We start from the raw sequence: 15,834 nt of genomic DNA, 5'->3' as shown, positions 1-15,834 counted from the left end.
CCAGGGTGTCTGGTGCTAACAGACAGTTCTCCTGGCAGGTGCTTCCAGAGTGTCCTGGAAACAAGCAGCCAGTGTCCCTTTTCCCAGGAATGCCGATGAGGGCTTCTTCCCCTGAATCCCATTCCCTTGCATAGTGACTGTTCTCCCTTGAGAGTCTCTTTAAGGCAGCAACAAGGATAAAGGTATGACAGCTCACACAAGTGCTTGTTCTGGGCCCGTCTAAACTCATCACCGCCCTGTATTATTCCCATTTGACTGCTGAGGCACAGGGAAGGTAGGAAGCTTGTCCAAGCTCATGCTCTTCCTGCCTGACACATTTGGGATTTTTGAATCTAAGCGGGAGAGCTTGTGTTCTTACCTGATAGCGAACCCTGCACAGCGAGGTGGGCCCCGGGCCACTCAGCCTCACACCTGTGCAGAGACATGACCCAAGCAGCCGGGGAAAGGCAGAGGTGGGCCTGAGGCCACCTGCTTCAGAGGAATAAGCGGCACTGGCTGTTCCTCCAGCCCCACCCCCTAAATCTCTGCTTCTCATCAGGCAGCAAAACAAAGACTGGAAGGACATGAGGGCTGCCTAGGGGATGGGGCTAAGGGAAGACCTTTGTCCCAGAGCTTCCATGTTTGTACGATGTCTTTCAGGACAGTGTCCAAATGTATGTCTGTACACTTAGTATGGTATTCCTCAGTCTGAACATTTGTTCCCCTCCTCTGCCTCCTGAAGTGCTGCTCCCAGCCTCGCAAAGCTAAGTGAGGGCCAAAAACTAAGCAGGCAGGCTGGGCGTGGTGGTTCACGCCTGTAATCCCAACACTTTGGGAGACTGAGGCAGGTGAATCACCTGAGGTCAGGAGTTCGAGACCAGCCTGGCCAACATGGTGAAACCGAGTCTCTACTAAAAATGCAAAAAAAAAAAAAAAAAAAAAAGCCGGGCGTGGTGGCAGGCGCCTGTAATTCCAGCTACTCGGGAGGCTGAGGCAGGAGAATTGCTTGAACTCAGGAGGCGGGGGTTGTAGTGAGCTGAGATGGTGCCATTGCACTCCAGCCTGTGCAACAAGAGCAAAACTCCATCTCAAAAAAGCAAAAAAAAAACTAAGCAGGCGAAGGAGGGGGACAGCATGACGAGAGTAAAGAACCCAGGGGATCTGTGTTCTCTGGCTCTCTGGTGTACCACATCCCGGAAGAGTCAGCAAGCACAGCCTTGTCAGTTTCCCCCCCGGGGCGGCGGCTGCAGCAGCAAGGCCATTTTTAACATGCTGTGGCAAACAGACTTTGTGTCTACTCAGCTGCCGGTCTAAGGACTTCTGTCGTCTTTGCCGACTCACAGATGTCCAGACACTGAGCTGTTATTTCGAGTACATTTCTCCTGTTCATCTTGCCGGGAAAAAAAATGACCTTTTAATGCTCCTGATAAGGATGTCACTAGAGGTGGGGGTTTTCCTGCAGTTAGGGACAGTTGGCACCCATGACGACCAGGGTCCTGAGGGAGACCTTCTACTCCGCCCATGTCAGCCACCCAAAACGCAGCCATTTCTTAGAGTGAGGACACTGGTTCAGGGTTCCCCGATTCACTCGTAGACTTGAGAGGAGAAAGGGGTACCTTTCCACTGTCTCAAGTCCTGTCCCTGCAGATTCTGGGGAATGAAATGCAGTCTGATATACATCCCCAAAGAGATGTCATTGAGACTTAGCATCCTTCTTATCAAGAATAAAGGACCCTGTGGCTTGGCAGGGAGGCGCTGTTCTGGCCTTCCTGTCTGAACCACGGTGGCACATCCTGGGTTTGCTTTGGTTCTGCAAACTTACGGGGTAGAAGCAAAGCAGGCATGACCACAACCTGATTGTGCCACAAAATGCTTAAACCAACCTCCAAATGATCTATCCCTAGAATACCACCACCCCTGCTTCCTAAGGCTGACATTGTTTGCCTGCAACTAGGTTCTCATTTGCCGGGAGGCCCCCTTTGAACCGCCTTTCTCTCTGCCGCCTTCCAGATCTTGTCCACTTTGATATTCCCTCGATCCACATAGAGCTCGGGTCGACACTCCGCCTGAGTCCCCTGGAGCACATGCGGCGACACTCAGTGACTGACAAGAGGGACTCGGAGGAGGAGTCTGAGAGCACCGCCCTCTGACATGGCACCGCCCATCCTGCCTCGCGTGTACATACATCACGGGCCCTAGGAACGCCGCCAGGAGCAGCGTCCGTGAGCTTGCCAAGTGTTCTCTGCTGGCTCTTTCCTGCCACTGCCAACGTGAGGTTGGAGTCTGGCAGGAAATTGTGATCGCCAGTCCGTGTGGTGATGCTGGTGGTGCAGATTTTGTTTGTTCCTTTCGGGTGGTGACTTCGGCCTTTTGTTTGACCTTTGCCTTTTGACTTTGTGCCTCTTTTGATCCACTTTCAGCCTCCATGCCAAGCAACACCCCCCTCTCCATCCAAGGCTGGTCAGGAACGTCCTTTGCAGGGTCGGAGTGGTGCCGGAGAGGCTCACTTTGCCTGGTGAGACCCGAGGGCTGCTACCTTTTCCTCGGACGGCTCATGGCAGGTCTTGCAGGAGCAGTTTAATGGCCACAGAAAGGAAGCAGGACAGCAGGGTCCCTGTCACCCACACCTAGACCAGGTCCGGGATTCTAGCAGTCCTGGGGCACTGACCTTTGCCAGCCACTCGGGGGAGGCCTTGCCACTGGAAAACCTTCCGGGCTGCCCCCATCAGTGGGCTCCAAAGTAAGTGGCTGAAAACGAAAATGTGTTTCGCTTCCTAAGTTTTCCTTTTTCCACTGTGTGACTGAAAGCTCCTATATCATTTTCTACTTCTGAATCTATAAAACAAGCCTGACGGTGTCTGGAGGCCCCAACGGTGGCCTCCATGTCCCCAAATCTATTGGCTATATGAGAGTAATTTTACTCCTCTAGGTACCTAAAGGCACCCAGCTCACTAGTCTGTGGGGTCCTGGAGCCTGCCTCTTCTTTCTGGAGGTTCAAACTGAATAGCAATAATAATGTTACCCAAAGCATGTGGAGGAAAAGTGAAACCGGCCACGGAGACACCGGGCCATGGGCTCGGCCTGCGGTGTGGCCTGCTTTGCTCACCAGCGTCAGCCGCTCATCCCTTCTCATGAAGTCCCATCCGGTCATGGGGACGAGGGCTGGGAGGGTACCGGGGAGCCTCTTCACACTTGGGGATTAGGGGAGTGAGAAAAGATTTGGGCCATGCATGCAAAGTAAAAGTTTAAAATTTTATCCTTTTAAAATAGATATAATATACCTATACATGATATAATATTTGTATATATGAAATCTCTCTATATTTGTTTAATTTGAGCCATTCAATCTAAACCAATGTACAGGTGTACAATGAAAAATTTAAATGCTTAGTTATTTTTCCCAACACAGTGTAAAGTCACCCTCCTCTGAGAGTGGGATGTGCAGATTTTTGATGTTACAGCTTTGCTCACTTCCTGGCAAGGGCAGTTCACGCCTCAATTTGTAATGGGAGTCTGGGGTAAGGGTGGGGGTTGAAAGTTATCTTTAAATACATGTACAAATCGTTGTCAAAAGTAATGTTATTAAAATAGATTTATTATCCCTGGGCTTGGCATCTGTTCTGGCTTTAATAAACCTGCGGGGACGTGGCTGTCAATCTCGAATGTGCGCCCGGTTGGCACCTGAAGGTCACCACTAGTGTAAAGCAAGTCACTGGTTGATCTCTCGCTTGTCGCTTGAGTTTTTAAAGCACTTTTCACGTTCTCCCGGGTAGGGAGAATATACAGCAAGTACTAGATTCGACTTGGAACATGCTCTCCATTTGTCAAGCACTAATCTGTGTCTGTAAATCCCACCAGGAGGACAAAAGAAACCAGCTCCGTGTGCCATTTCTCAAAACCTTCCTTCAAGGGCAAAGTGATCCTCACTCTCAGTATGGAAGCAACAGAGCAAATCTATTGTCTCCACTTTTACCCAGAACAACCAGAAGACTTGCATTTCCCTGACCACTGACACTAGCCCGGCCAGGCTCTCACTGATAGGGGAAGCACGCCCTGCTGTGAGCTGGCACAGCTTGAGTTCTGTCAAAAGACTTGGCGAACGAGGGTGGCTCTCTCAGGACAGGTTCCAGAGGTGCTCACTACGATGGGGGATGACTTCCAAGCCAGCCGGGTACCAGGGAGCTGCCACGCTGCAGCGCAGAGAGCCTTCTCCAAGGCGGTGCCCAGCAGACCCTGCTCTGTAGCAGCAGCAGGAGGAAGCAAAAGAACTCACAATTCCAAACTCAATCTTTATTGCAGCTGAAATACTATTTTCGTTCAGTCTCGGACACTTAGACCCAGTGTTCCTGCGACTCTGCTTGTCTCTGGCGTGCAGGGAATCACTTTGCTGGATGAGAGGAAAGGTGCTGCCGTCTGTTTCCATGACTTCTTTAAATACTGCCTTGAAGTGAAATTAGTTCATTTGCTTGCTTCCGTGTAGCAGCCTCCTGTTCCACGGCTGTGCCAGGCACCAGTCCTAAGAGGCGTCTATAAACTAGTGCTTATCTGGGAGTCCAAGCCTCGGCACAACTCCACACCACCTATCCTGAGCTGCCTCCCGCGTGGACCGTGCTCTTCAGCTTCTACCAGCAAGGAGGGCAGATACGGGTGCGTGCGTGGGGCAGAAGACACACAGCCGTCAGAGTTCAGGGTCACTCCCAGATCTTCACTGGGCTCTGACCTTCTTGCTCTGTGGCTCCTCTGTGTGGGCCCGTTTCTGCTGGGGCTCCCCATCCTCCAGGTCCTCTGTCAGAGCCCTGGACAGGAGGGCCGCCCGCACCTGCCGCAGCTCCCGCTTCTCCCTGCGCTCCTCCATCTCCTCAATGTCGCCAGCAAACAGGGCTTTCAGTGGGGGAATCAGCTTGGGCACTGTTGGAAAGTCTCCAAAGGAGACCTAGAAGACACAATAGAAGACAAGGACATGCCTCAGAGGGGCAGAGGTGGGGACAGGAGCTGGGAGAGATGCAGTCATGCGCTCACACAGCAGTGCCAACGCCCCCTCCTTACGCACAAGCCAACAGGTCACAGTTGAAATGGAAAAAAGCATGGCATGGAGGGAGCCCTCTAAAGAAGGGACAGAGTCTCGCCAGGCCTGGCTAAGGGCCTCCGGAGAGGGAAGGGAAAGCAGTCCAGATGCTCTCAAAGTCAAGCTCCTGAAAAAGGAGGCCTGGTTCGGGCCCCGCCCCTTCATTCCGGAAGGCCAAAGCTCAGGCCTGGCTTTCCCACTCACAAGAGGCAACCACCTGTCTCACAGGTCTGTGCTGAGGCTCAAATGCCATGACTGTGTGAGCAGTCCAAGCCTGAAAAGACTCTTCAGAAATTTCCAGTGGACTGAGACTTAAGACTAGCTGGCCCCTGCAGGAGGTGGGTCTCACCAGCAAACCCAGCGTGGTTCGACCTGGTTAGTGACGGGTAGATACCCTTTTCCCACGGTGGCCCCAAAGAAGAAAGCTAACTCCAGCTGACTGTCCTACTCAGTGTGTAGAATCCCGTCTCCCTGCCCCGTCCCCGCCCCGTGCTGCCCACGTGACATACAGACCTTCATGTGGTCAAAGGCAATTCCCACTTTCTCGTTGAAGTCGGGGCTAAAGAGGGGGACCTTGGCGTAGCGCTGGCTGAAGTGGTTCAGCATGATGAACTCCGCGTTCATCCGCATCCCCACACGGATGGCTTGGGACGTTGTGCTGCGGGCAAAGGACAGAGCAGGCTGAAGCTGAACCCAAGTGCAAGGCTGCAAAGAGTGGCACAGACCCTGGCAGTCAACTGCCAGGGTACCTGGGGAAGCTGGTGGGTTTTCTTAATGGGCACCTCTGTAGCCAGCACAATCTCCCCTGAGGGCCAGAGCCTTCACACACTCCCCTGAATGAAGCCCACCCTCTGTATTGGCTGCCACATCTGTCTATGAGGGCACCCAAAGAGAAAGCACAGGGCCCACCTGGGGTAATGCACTCTTTCGTCGAAATTAACAGCCCAAGATTCAGTCCCCCAGCCCCCACCTTCTCCTGGCAATTCTCTGACGTGGTTTAGAGTTTATTCAGCTATTTCTAAATGCTTTCAAAAAACTGTGCCTCACTCTAGAACCTTGCCTAGAAAATTGTGCAAAAATAAAGGCCAAGGGCCTGTGAGTATTGCCATAGGTCAAGGAAGCCCCCATAGCCCTTGATAGGAAGCAGGGCAGCACCACATCAGTGGAGACACAAATGATGGCTGCTCAGTGTCACATAGTAGGGGAGGGGGAGGATATGGGGGACAAGGACTAACCGGCCTTTGCTACCTGTGTGTCTTTTCCACTGCTTCCTCTTCCAAACCATCTTCCAGGGTGGCTTCATGTATCAGGAGGGTGGCATCTTTCCCTGGAGAAAAAGCACAAGGATCAGGGCGGAGTTCTCTGCAAGAACAGCACACAGGCCTCAGTCACGTGCTGTTTCCTGGTCTCAACACTCGGCTCCCCTGGCCCTGGGTCTGCCTATTAGGATGACAACCAGAGACTCTGAGGGCAGGGACTTGAGTCTCCTGCCTCTGCTGCTGTTTCCCCACAAACTCAGCTGCATTCACCTCCAGCGACACAAACCCCAGAGCAACCTCACGGTGGCTGGCTTCTTCCTCTACTCACCCATCCGGACCAGAGCCTCACAGGGCATGGTGTCCCCGGAATAGACCACTTTCCAGCCAGAGGTGTGCACCAGCGCACAGCCAAACGCATGCCTGCAGTGCCGCACCAGACAGGTCTGAAACTAAAAGGGCGGGGCTGGAGGGCTCTGCAGCTCTGCTCCCCATCTCGCCCCCACGATGCCTGCGGTGGTGCCCCTTACCTCTTCCAAATCACATGTTCTCAACAGCGAACTGATCAATCTTTCCACTGCAGGACTGGAGATCTCAGCCCCTACCTGAAGGTATTTGGCAGGAATCATACTGTAAAAAGACAAAACATTTAAAACATTTCTTGGACATCTGGAACCAAAGTTTAAGTCTTTGGCTGCAGAACCCCAAAATCATTCTTAGGTAGAAACATGATTGAAATCATAGTCCCTAAGATGAAGAAACAGCTGTCAAATACAAAGAGCCAAACCCAAGCCTCTGGGCCACTGGGAGAGACCCAGCAGGTGAATACCGCTTCCAGCTCAGGCAGCACAGGCCACGGGCGACTCCAGCAGAGGGGACTCCTTCCCCTTGGGGTGAGGATGGCGCCACCTCCCGCTGGCCACACACCTGGTCTGGACAGTCTCTGTGCTAGCCACTATTTGGGTGCTTGGCTCCAGAACTCTCATGAAGAAAAGCTTGTCAATGTTTAGAAAGCAGCTCAGAACTCAAATGAGGACTGGGAAGAAATGCTTCTAAGAAAATAAGCATGATGTGGGAACTATCTAATGGTTTCTGTCCTTCAGCCAGAGCACTTCTCTCCTGCTTCTGCCTTCTGGGACAATGTCAAGGGCAAGGCTCCTGGGGGATAGTGGTAACTGCCCCAGTGTCAACCTTGAGCTTCTGAAGGAGGTGGAAGCAAGCAACAACCCAGGGGCCAGGCTGCCCTGGATGCTCACCTGACGTGGTGCAGGACCTCCTGGCACTGGTTGTGGTACTGCTGGAGCCAGGCTTTGAGCTGGGTGGGGGCAACAACCAGCAAAGGGTGAAATGGCTTTCCCAAAGACGCCTGAAACAAAAAATCCAAGTGCTGACTCAACGATGGAACATCTCAATAAACGCTGGAGGCCAACAGGCGTGGCGGATGACGTGTAAACCACTGGAACTCAAAACGTCGATGAAGTGCCGCACTTACCAAGGCTCGTTCTCTCTGCAGCAAGATATTTAGCAAGCCCTGGCAAGGAAACAGGAAACATGCATTAGCCAGGCCCGAGGATGATCTCCTTCGGGTTAGGGTCTGCAGCCCTCCCTCTTGCAGGAGTTGCCAGCCCTATGTCACCCACCAGCCTCCCACACGGCCGCAGTGGGGGTGGCACATGCTAAGCCCCCTGCGCCATGACCCTGAAATGTCATAGGCAGAAAGCAATGGGACCCGTATTGGGAAGAGGGCAATGGCCCAGGGCCCCAGGAGACCAAGGTGAGGGTCTCATAGCCACACTTCCGGCATCTGGCCAAAGCTTCCTCTGAGCAGGCCGTGTGAGATTCAAAATTCAAGGCTGGGTAAACCCAAAGCTGTCCTGCTGCAGGAAAGGAACTAAATAGAGAGAGAAGACATTCCTGTGGCACAGAAGGACCACGTGGAGTTTTGTAAAAGACCATTTTCTAGCTAGAGATGAGTAAGAAAAGCTTGGGCAAGTTAGGGAAGCAGAGGAAAAGATGCGGCCAAAGGGCCAACTCAGTGTGGCAGTGCCTCCTCCAGGCTCCAGCTTTGTGGTCCAGCCCAACACTCACCGTGTGGTGATCTGCGTGCAGGTGGGACACAAACACGGCAGCCAGGCTGCCCAGGACCCGGTCCACCTGGTCTCCATAATGACGGTACAGCTGCCCAAACGTGCCCTCACCACAGTCCAGTAGCAGAGACGTGTCGGGGCTACAGAAGAGAAGAGCAAGAGTCACCGCCACTGGGAGGGCTGCCGACAGTTCAGAGGCTGATGTCTGCTTTGGACAAGACCAGGAAGCAGCTGTAGAAATGTCTGGCTCTCATGCTTTTCTTTGAGGAGCTAATATAAAAGCCAATTAATTGAACCGTAAAGGTAATTTTACATGTGTCATCCTGTTTACAGCAAAGGATTATACATGGAACCCTGAAACCCTTTCAAGTATACTTACACAAAGGCTGGGCATCAAAAAAAAAAAAAAAAAAAAAAGTTTATAGGAGGCTTAAAGCATTTAGTCCTAACAATAAATCTGACTACACAGACTGACTGTGGCCACAGCCTCTCTTGAGAATACCAGGGCAGACACTGGGCCATATGAGACTGTTTCTAGGCCCAGCTGCTGTCGGACTTTTCCCCCTTTGCATGCAGTCGGGGTTTCCTCAGTTCATGTCCTCAAAGACACCTGGGGCCGGGCGGGCTGCAGGTGCTTCATTCAGGGAGCTAGTTAACGCAGACTCCCAGGTGTCACTCGGGGTTTCTGACTTGGTTTTAGGCAGGGCTCTGGGAGCTTGGATTCTGACAAGCTTCTTGGGCTATTCTGATGTGCAGTGCATTTCAGAAGCTCTGCTCCAAGGCAGAGAGAGTGCTGACCCGCTCTGGCCTTCTTCCTTCTCTGGGAGGAGCCAGGAAGATAGAGAGGGCTGCACCCATTTTGCAGAGAGAAGCCTCAGTGCTGAGACATGACCTTCCGGGGAAAAGGGAGTTGGGACACAAGGTGGCAATAGCACCTTCCCATTAGCTTCAGCCGGTTCAAAAGCCACTTGCAGGGGGGTCAGGTCAGCAACTTAAAAAGCCCTTCTTCCCCCAGGATCTCAGCCCCCGGGAGAGGCTGGCTCACTCCAAGCTGCTTTATTGCATGTCCTCGTCCACAGAGAAACACACCCCCAGATAGTGTATTTCTGATGTCAGGGCACATCTCGTCACTGCTGTATGTATTTAATGCACTATTTGCTTGTTTCTCATCCATCACTAGCATCTAAGATGACAAAGCAAAATTTAAAAACAAACCTACTAATGCACAATCTTATTTTCTTCACATACTATCTGCAGAGGTAACATGTACATTTCACAACGCGTTTGACTAATCTCTCTGCTGATAAATGACCCCAGGCAAACCCAAGAGAATCAACTAAAAAACATGTCAAGGGGAATCCAATAAAGGGGCTGAACACAAATGTGCAGAACCCTAAAGCTTTTTAACATACTAGCAACAGATAGCTGGGGGACAATACCAGGTAGCAATCCAGACCCCAAGTCCCCGCTCAAACTTCAGATGCCCCACTTACCAGCTGTAGGAACTACAGCAAGTCACCTCTCTGAGCATCGGTTCACCCCTCAACAAAATGGGTAGTTACTCACCACTTCATAGGATTAATGTAAAAATTAAACGAGATGATTTCTTACGTGTAATGCACACAGTAATATCAGCTATTTTTATTAAAAGACATCATGGGATGAACTGTGGTGATTCCCAGGGTAAAAACATTGCTACTGAGGCTATAAAATGCAGTAAGGCCACGCTCCTCTCCTAGACACTCCAGGCGACATGACAAGTGACAGGGCTTGATACCACTGCATTTTCAAATCGACTGGTGAGTGCAGCAGGACTTTTGTTTAAAAAGGAAACGCGCCTTTGATGGAAGGATGCTTCCTGGGAGAGCAGCATACCTTATGTTGACAAGTGTGGCACTGACATTTCGAATCTTCATCGGGACGGCAGACCCTGTTCCAAGGAAGACGATTTCTGGGTACTGACTTCTTTTCTCTGTGAAAAAATCCATGTGAAACAATCCGTTCCTTGGGGTCAAAAGGGAGCCAGCATGCAGCCCTGAGAAGGTGCAACGCTTTGAGTATCATTGGTTTGTCCCCAAACCTCATGTGGAAACGTGCTCCCCAGTGTGGCGGTGTTGGGAGGCGGGGCCTAGTGGGAGGTGTTTGGGCTACGGGGACGGACCCTCCTGAGTGGCTTGGAGCTGCAGTAGTTAGGTACTGGCTCTCAGGAGACTGGAGTACTTCTCAAGGGAATGGATTTGTTCCCGGGGGAGGCGGTTGTTATAAAGCCAGGGTGCGGCCCAGGTGTTCCCATCTTCACAAGTGTCCACTTCCTACTTGCCCTCTTCTGCCATGTTATGGCACAGCGTGAAAACCGTCACTGGGAGCTAGGGCCGTGACCTTGCAGAACCACGAACTAAATAAACCTCTTTTCTTGATAAATTACCCAGTCTCACATATTCTTTTATAATAATAAAAAACATACTAAGACAGATGGGTAAGCCACACAGTTCCGTCCAGCTTCCCAGGAAGGGGACTGGCAGGCCCCTGGCAACCGCCCCCACACGAAGGACTTCACACCAGTGTGGGACCCACTGGCTATTTGTCACCAAAGGGCTGAGAAGAAGAACAAATAAATTCTCCAGTCCCTTCTTCAAAAGAATTGCTGTCATTCTTTTACATTTAAAAAATGACATTTCTCTATGCTGGGAACTGTCATTTATTTCAAGAGAGCAGTGTGTGCCTTGCATCCAGCTCTTACTGCAAGACCATGCACTTCGGTCTCATCCTTCCAGTTCTATCAGGTAGGAAATGCTCTGCTTCACAAGGGAGAAACAGACTCAGAGGCCCAGGTTTCCAGTGAAGATGATAAGAGGCAGGGTCAGGATTCAAATCCAGGGAGACCCGATGGTTCCAAAGCCTGTGCCCGGCCCTCAGCCTCAGTTGAGTGACGTGGCCAAGATCCTCCAGGGATGTGCATCCACAAAGCCAGGACAAGATCCCTACCAGCCAAGTCCCTGTTCAAAGCTCTTTCCACAGAAAGAGCTGTTTCCACAGAAAGAGCTAAACTGTTTCACTCAATGCGTGTCTTGTCAAGAATGCTGGGGTGCCATCGCCAAATGCTCTGATTGGGTGGAATTGGGATTCTTTTTTTTTTTTTTGAGACGGAGTCTCGCTCTATCGCCCAGGCTGGAGTGCAGTGGCGCAATCTTGGTTCACTGCAAGCTCCGCCTCCTGGGTTCACACCATTCTCCTGCCTCAGCCTCCCAAGTAGCTGGGACTACAGGCGCCCGCCACAACACCCGGCTAATTTTTTGTATTTTTAGTAGAGACAGGCTTTCACCATGTTAGCCAGGATGGTCTCGATCTCCTGACCTCATGATCTTCCCGCCTCGGCCTCCCAAAGTGCTGGGATTACAGGCGTGAGCCACCACGCCCAGCCAGGAATTGGGATTCTTAAACTCCACAAAGCCCCCTCCTCCAATGGCCATAATTCTAACACAGAGCCAAAGTAGAGAAGCCCTGAAAAGCCAGGTTAGAATGTGCCCCGCCAGCACTCTACTCAATGCTGTGAAAACAGCAGGAGGGGGCAGAGCCCAGGAAAGAAAGGCTGCTCTGCGGGCTCCCACTCACCTGCTGGGGCTGGGCCATCCTGTGCACTCCTCCTGTACTCCTGCACGCTCTCCTGGAAGTTGGGAAGCTGCAGCGCCTCGTCTATGAATTCCTCAGGATTGCAAGTAATAATGGCATCCCTGCAGGGGGAGAGAGAAGCATCTCAGGTGACGGACGGCGTATATGGCCTCAGCAGACCCTAATGTGGATGTCCAGAATAAATTCAGGGGGACAAGCTGCAGGAAGTTCCTTCCGATCAACACTGAAGGGTAAGTGACTAGGATCTGGGGCAGTTCTGCTCCACCGCCTTTTGGATGCTGCCTCGCTCTGCCTCAGGGCCAGTCACTACTGATGCTCAGGGCAAGACGTTTTTTTCTTTCCCTGTGGCCAGTGCTGCTGTCCTGGTGCAGGACCCCAACCTCTACTTCCTAGGCTGTGACAACCAAAAATGTTTCCAGACATTGGCAAACATCCTCTAAGGGGTAAATGGTCCCAGCTGAGAAGCAGAGCCCCTAGAGGAGGGACTCTGAAACTCATGTTCACATCCAGGAACCTTGGCAAAATGCAAAAGCCAATTCAGCAGCTCTACACTGAGATCTCACTTTCCTAGCAAGCCCCAGATCACACGGAGTGACAACTTCTTGGACAGGCGGCTCTTCAACCTGGCACAGCATTAAAATCATCTGGGAGCTTGTCTAAGTCCCAAGCCTAACTTTCAAGATCCAATTCACTAGGTCTGGGGCAGGCCCTATGCATTATTTTTCACAAGCATGAGGTAAATGTGAATGTCGGCTAGGGCTGGGAATCGCTGCTGTGTGTTAAGAGCCTGTGCAGATGCTGACAAATGGACACCAGGTTCTTTAACCCCGTGATGTCGCTGTGGGCCCGAGTCTTGCTACTACAGTCTCTTAAAGGGCCCCAAGTATCCAACCTCAACAGCACACAGCATCCAGTCATAATCCAGCACATGCTCTATTCTAATACAAACACTGTGGAGTGGGCAGGCAACTTAAAATCAAGGTTCAGATCTTTAAAAATTAAAACAGGCAGGGCGTGGTGGCTCATGTCTGTAATCCCAGCACTTTGGGAGGCTGAGGCAGGTGCATCACCTGAGGTCAGGAGTTCGAGACCAGCCTGGCCAACATGGTGAAACCCTATCTCTGCTGAAATTACAAAAAATTAACCAGGCGTGGTGGCAGGCGCCTGTAATGCCAGCTACTCGGGAGGCTGGGGCAAGAGAATTGCTTGAACCCGGGAGGCGGAGGTTGCAGTGAGCTGAGATCACACCATTGTACTTCAGCCTGGGCAACAAGAGTGAAACTCGGTCTCAAAAAGAAAAAAAAGTTACAATTAAGATGTGGGGCAGTAAGGCTGTTCACTTTCCTGGTTGGAGTGTACTGGAAGAGGCTTTCAAGATGGCATTTTACATTTATTAAGTACCCTAACAAGTGTCACACTCTGGGCCGGTAATCCCACATTTAGGAATGACTTGAAGGGAACAGACTTCCCATCAAAGATTTACATATAAGACATTTATTGTTTCATTAAAACAGCAAAAAATTGGAAACATCCCAAATGAGCAAACATCCCTATTTGGAATACCAATAAAAATCTTGTTACTTAAGACTATTTAGTGACACAGGAAAAGACTGTCAGGCCATAAACCCACATACACAAATCAAGAAACACAAAATGTTATCAACCATTATCTCTGGGCTGCAGGATTATGGGTGACTTTGTTCATCATACATTTCTTATTTTCTATACTGTGAAACACATGAGCTCTATCACTGCTATTTCCATGCAAGGCAGTTTTAGAAAAGGAGAACTACTGGCCGCAATCCGCCCACCTCAACCCAGCCTGGAGTAGGCTGCTTTTCTAAATAAATTCGCACTGGCACACAGCCAAGCCCATTCATTAGCTTATTGTCCGTGGCTCTTTTGTGCTCAAAGCGGAGTTGAATAGTTGCAACAGAGACCATATGGTCTGGAGAGCCTCCTGAAACATTTACTATGTGGCTATTTACAGAAATGTTTCCCAACCCGACTGAGACGATTCCATTAGTTCAAGATGGCACAGACCTCTGCCACTCCCTCCTGGGACGGAGCTGGTACTTGAGGAGGCATTCACCCTGAACCACGGGCACGCTGAGGGTGGGGCCCTCCTTCTGAAAGAGACAAAATGCATTCATGGAGAGAAAGAGAGGGGGTGAGAGCTGGGCCGACCAGGGGCCGGTCTGAGACACTACCTTACGGGGGAAACTGGTGAGCAGGGGGAAGATGTCTGGGTGGATGAGGTTGAGCTGGGTTTGAATCTTGTAGCTGCGAAGGTTGTGAACTGAGGCACAGTTCTCATTCAGGACCAAGTGCTGGGTGTCAGGCCCAAACCTGCAATGAAACAGAGCTGGCATTTGCAGCGTTTGTTAGGAAGCACTTCCCCGAGGAGTGGTGCTGAGCTCGGGAGTGGTAATGTGGATGAGGTGTTCAAACAGTTCAGTGACTTGCCCCAAACAGTGTTACTACATGGCCAAACATGGTCCCACTCCTGCTGTCTCAAAGCCCGGCGTTCCCTAGCTCAGCTGCCTTTCAGGTGTGCTGGGAAGAAAGAGAGGAAAAACAAGAAAAAGATGATGTCCAGGGCATACAAATAGGGGACTCCAACCCTGAGGAATGAAAGAGACAGCAGGAGAGCAGGCCATGCAGCGAGGGGCAGGTAAAGGGGCCATGTGGGGAGACACAGGCAGGGGCCAAAAAGCAGCCCAAGGTCACCCCGCACCCGAGCTCAACTCAAACACCTCCACCTGGCCCTGGCCAGCGATGTCCTGAGGAAAAAGTGAAGCTCCCTCTCCTTCCAGTGACTAAACATCTACCTCCCAGGGCTGCTGGGGACGACCCTAGAGGAAATGAAGTGAAATGAAGGGTGTTTCACACACTGCCTCCCACAAAGTGGGCATTCAGTAAATGGAAGCTGTCATTTCATATCTGCAATCTCTTCTTTGGGATTCACTTCTGGAATCCTCAACCAAACGGCAGTATTCGTTCAGACACCCTGAAGAGTGTGGAGGATGTAAAATAAATGGAATCGTGTGGACACTGCGCCACCTAGCGGTGCATTGTCTTCCTAAGTGTTGCACAGATCTGGGACGCCTAGAATTCTGGCAAGGCAGGAATCCCACAGAAAGTTTAGGCAGGTGCAGAAGGGTAGGTAGCATTTGAAAGAGCAAGAGGGGAGGAGAGGGGAATCCACCACTGCCCAGAAGAGTTACCCCAAGTGCCGCTGGGCTGGACTCCATACCTCTCCATCCACTGCTGGTACCTGCTGTCCGCAAGCACAGATTCTGGGGCCATGTGAACCACCAAGGCCACGGGGGCATCTGCCTTTCCTTGGTACCTGGGCAGAAAAGTGGGGCTTTACAAAGTGATGCAGACTCAGGACACACAAAGACAGGGACCATGCAGTCAGGGAGGGGCATCGTGTGGCCCTCTGTGGGCACTGCAGTGAGGTGACAGGCTCCACACCCAGGCCATGCTCTCACAGCAGACCCTGCTGCTGGGCCATTTCCAATGGACACGGGGTTCCTCTATCTGGCAAGCTCTGCTCTGGGCCTTCCAGTCAGCCTGAGTGATCCTTTCTCAGCACTGCAGTTCCTTATAGGGGTCTGACCTGCAAAGCCAGACCCAGGCTCTCCCTGCCTCCTCCTGCTCCCGCTCTCCTTTCCCTCTCACGAGCATTTCCTCGAATAAACCTCCTACACCTCCAGTGCCACCTTGGTGTCTGTCTTCCAGAGGACCTGAGACACAGGCACGGAAAATGAAAATCGTCTGAAATTCCACCACCTGGACAACAGAGCACTTA

General features: G+C 51.5%; 2 protein-coding genes across 6 annotated transcripts in view; one reads left to right on the top strand and one right to left on the bottom strand.

Moving 5' to 3' along the window:
- The window catches only part of ARHGAP44 (Rho GTPase activating protein 44), a 202,065-nt gene extending 198,481 nt beyond the window's left edge, over nucleotides 1–3,584 (top strand). For 2 of the 3 annotated variants that reach the window (XM_050765615.1, XM_050765614.1), the window contains one exon: nucleotides 1,990–3,584. In XM_050765615.1, the coding sequence (XP_050621572.1) occupies nucleotides 1,990–2,129 (140 nt within the window). In that variant the 3' untranslated portion in view covers nucleotides 2,130–3,584. The remainder of the gene's footprint in view (nucleotides 1–1,989) is intronic. The other variant, XM_050765616.1, reaches the window with a different exon arrangement.
- Nucleotides 3,585–4,257: 673 nt separating this feature from the next.
- Nucleotides 4,258–15,834, bottom strand: part of ELAC2 (elaC ribonuclease Z 2) — a 30,626-nt gene continuing 19,049 nt past the window's right edge. The window contains exons 12-24 of one of the 3 annotated variants that reach the window (XM_050765612.1): nucleotides 15,274–15,369; nucleotides 14,228–14,366; nucleotides 14,061–14,146; nucleotides 12,000–12,118; nucleotides 10,263–10,359; nucleotides 8,389–8,527; nucleotides 7,793–7,831; nucleotides 7,557–7,666; nucleotides 6,831–6,930; nucleotides 6,632–6,752; nucleotides 6,293–6,371; nucleotides 5,558–5,702; nucleotides 4,258–4,912 (exon numbers count right to left, since the gene is read on the bottom strand). In XM_050765612.1, coding sequence (XP_050621569.1) covers nucleotides 4,685–4,912; nucleotides 5,558–5,702; nucleotides 6,293–6,371; nucleotides 6,632–6,752; nucleotides 6,831–6,930; nucleotides 7,557–7,666; nucleotides 7,793–7,831; nucleotides 8,389–8,527; nucleotides 10,263–10,359; nucleotides 12,000–12,118; nucleotides 14,061–14,146; nucleotides 14,228–14,366; nucleotides 15,274–15,369 — 1,498 coding nt within the window. In that variant the 3' untranslated portion in view covers nucleotides 4,258–4,684. Of the gene's footprint in view, nucleotides 4,913–5,557; nucleotides 5,703–6,292; nucleotides 6,372–6,631; nucleotides 6,753–6,830; nucleotides 6,931–7,556; nucleotides 7,667–7,792; nucleotides 7,832–8,388; nucleotides 8,528–10,262; nucleotides 10,360–11,999; nucleotides 12,119–14,060; nucleotides 14,367–15,273; nucleotides 15,370–15,834 lie in introns of all 3 variants that reach the window. The other 2 variants (XM_050765613.1, XM_050765611.1) reach the window with 2 other exon arrangements.

The sequence above is a fragment of the Macaca thibetana genome, chromosome 16, assembly GCF_024542745.1.
Source record: "Macaca thibetana thibetana isolate TM-01 chromosome 16, ASM2454274v1, whole genome shotgun sequence".
In the NCBI taxonomy this organism is placed as follows: Eukaryota; Metazoa; Chordata; class Mammalia; order Primates; family Cercopithecidae; genus Macaca; species Macaca thibetana.
Note: the sequence above shows the minus strand (reverse complement) of the source record. Positions and strands in the feature narration are given on the sequence as shown.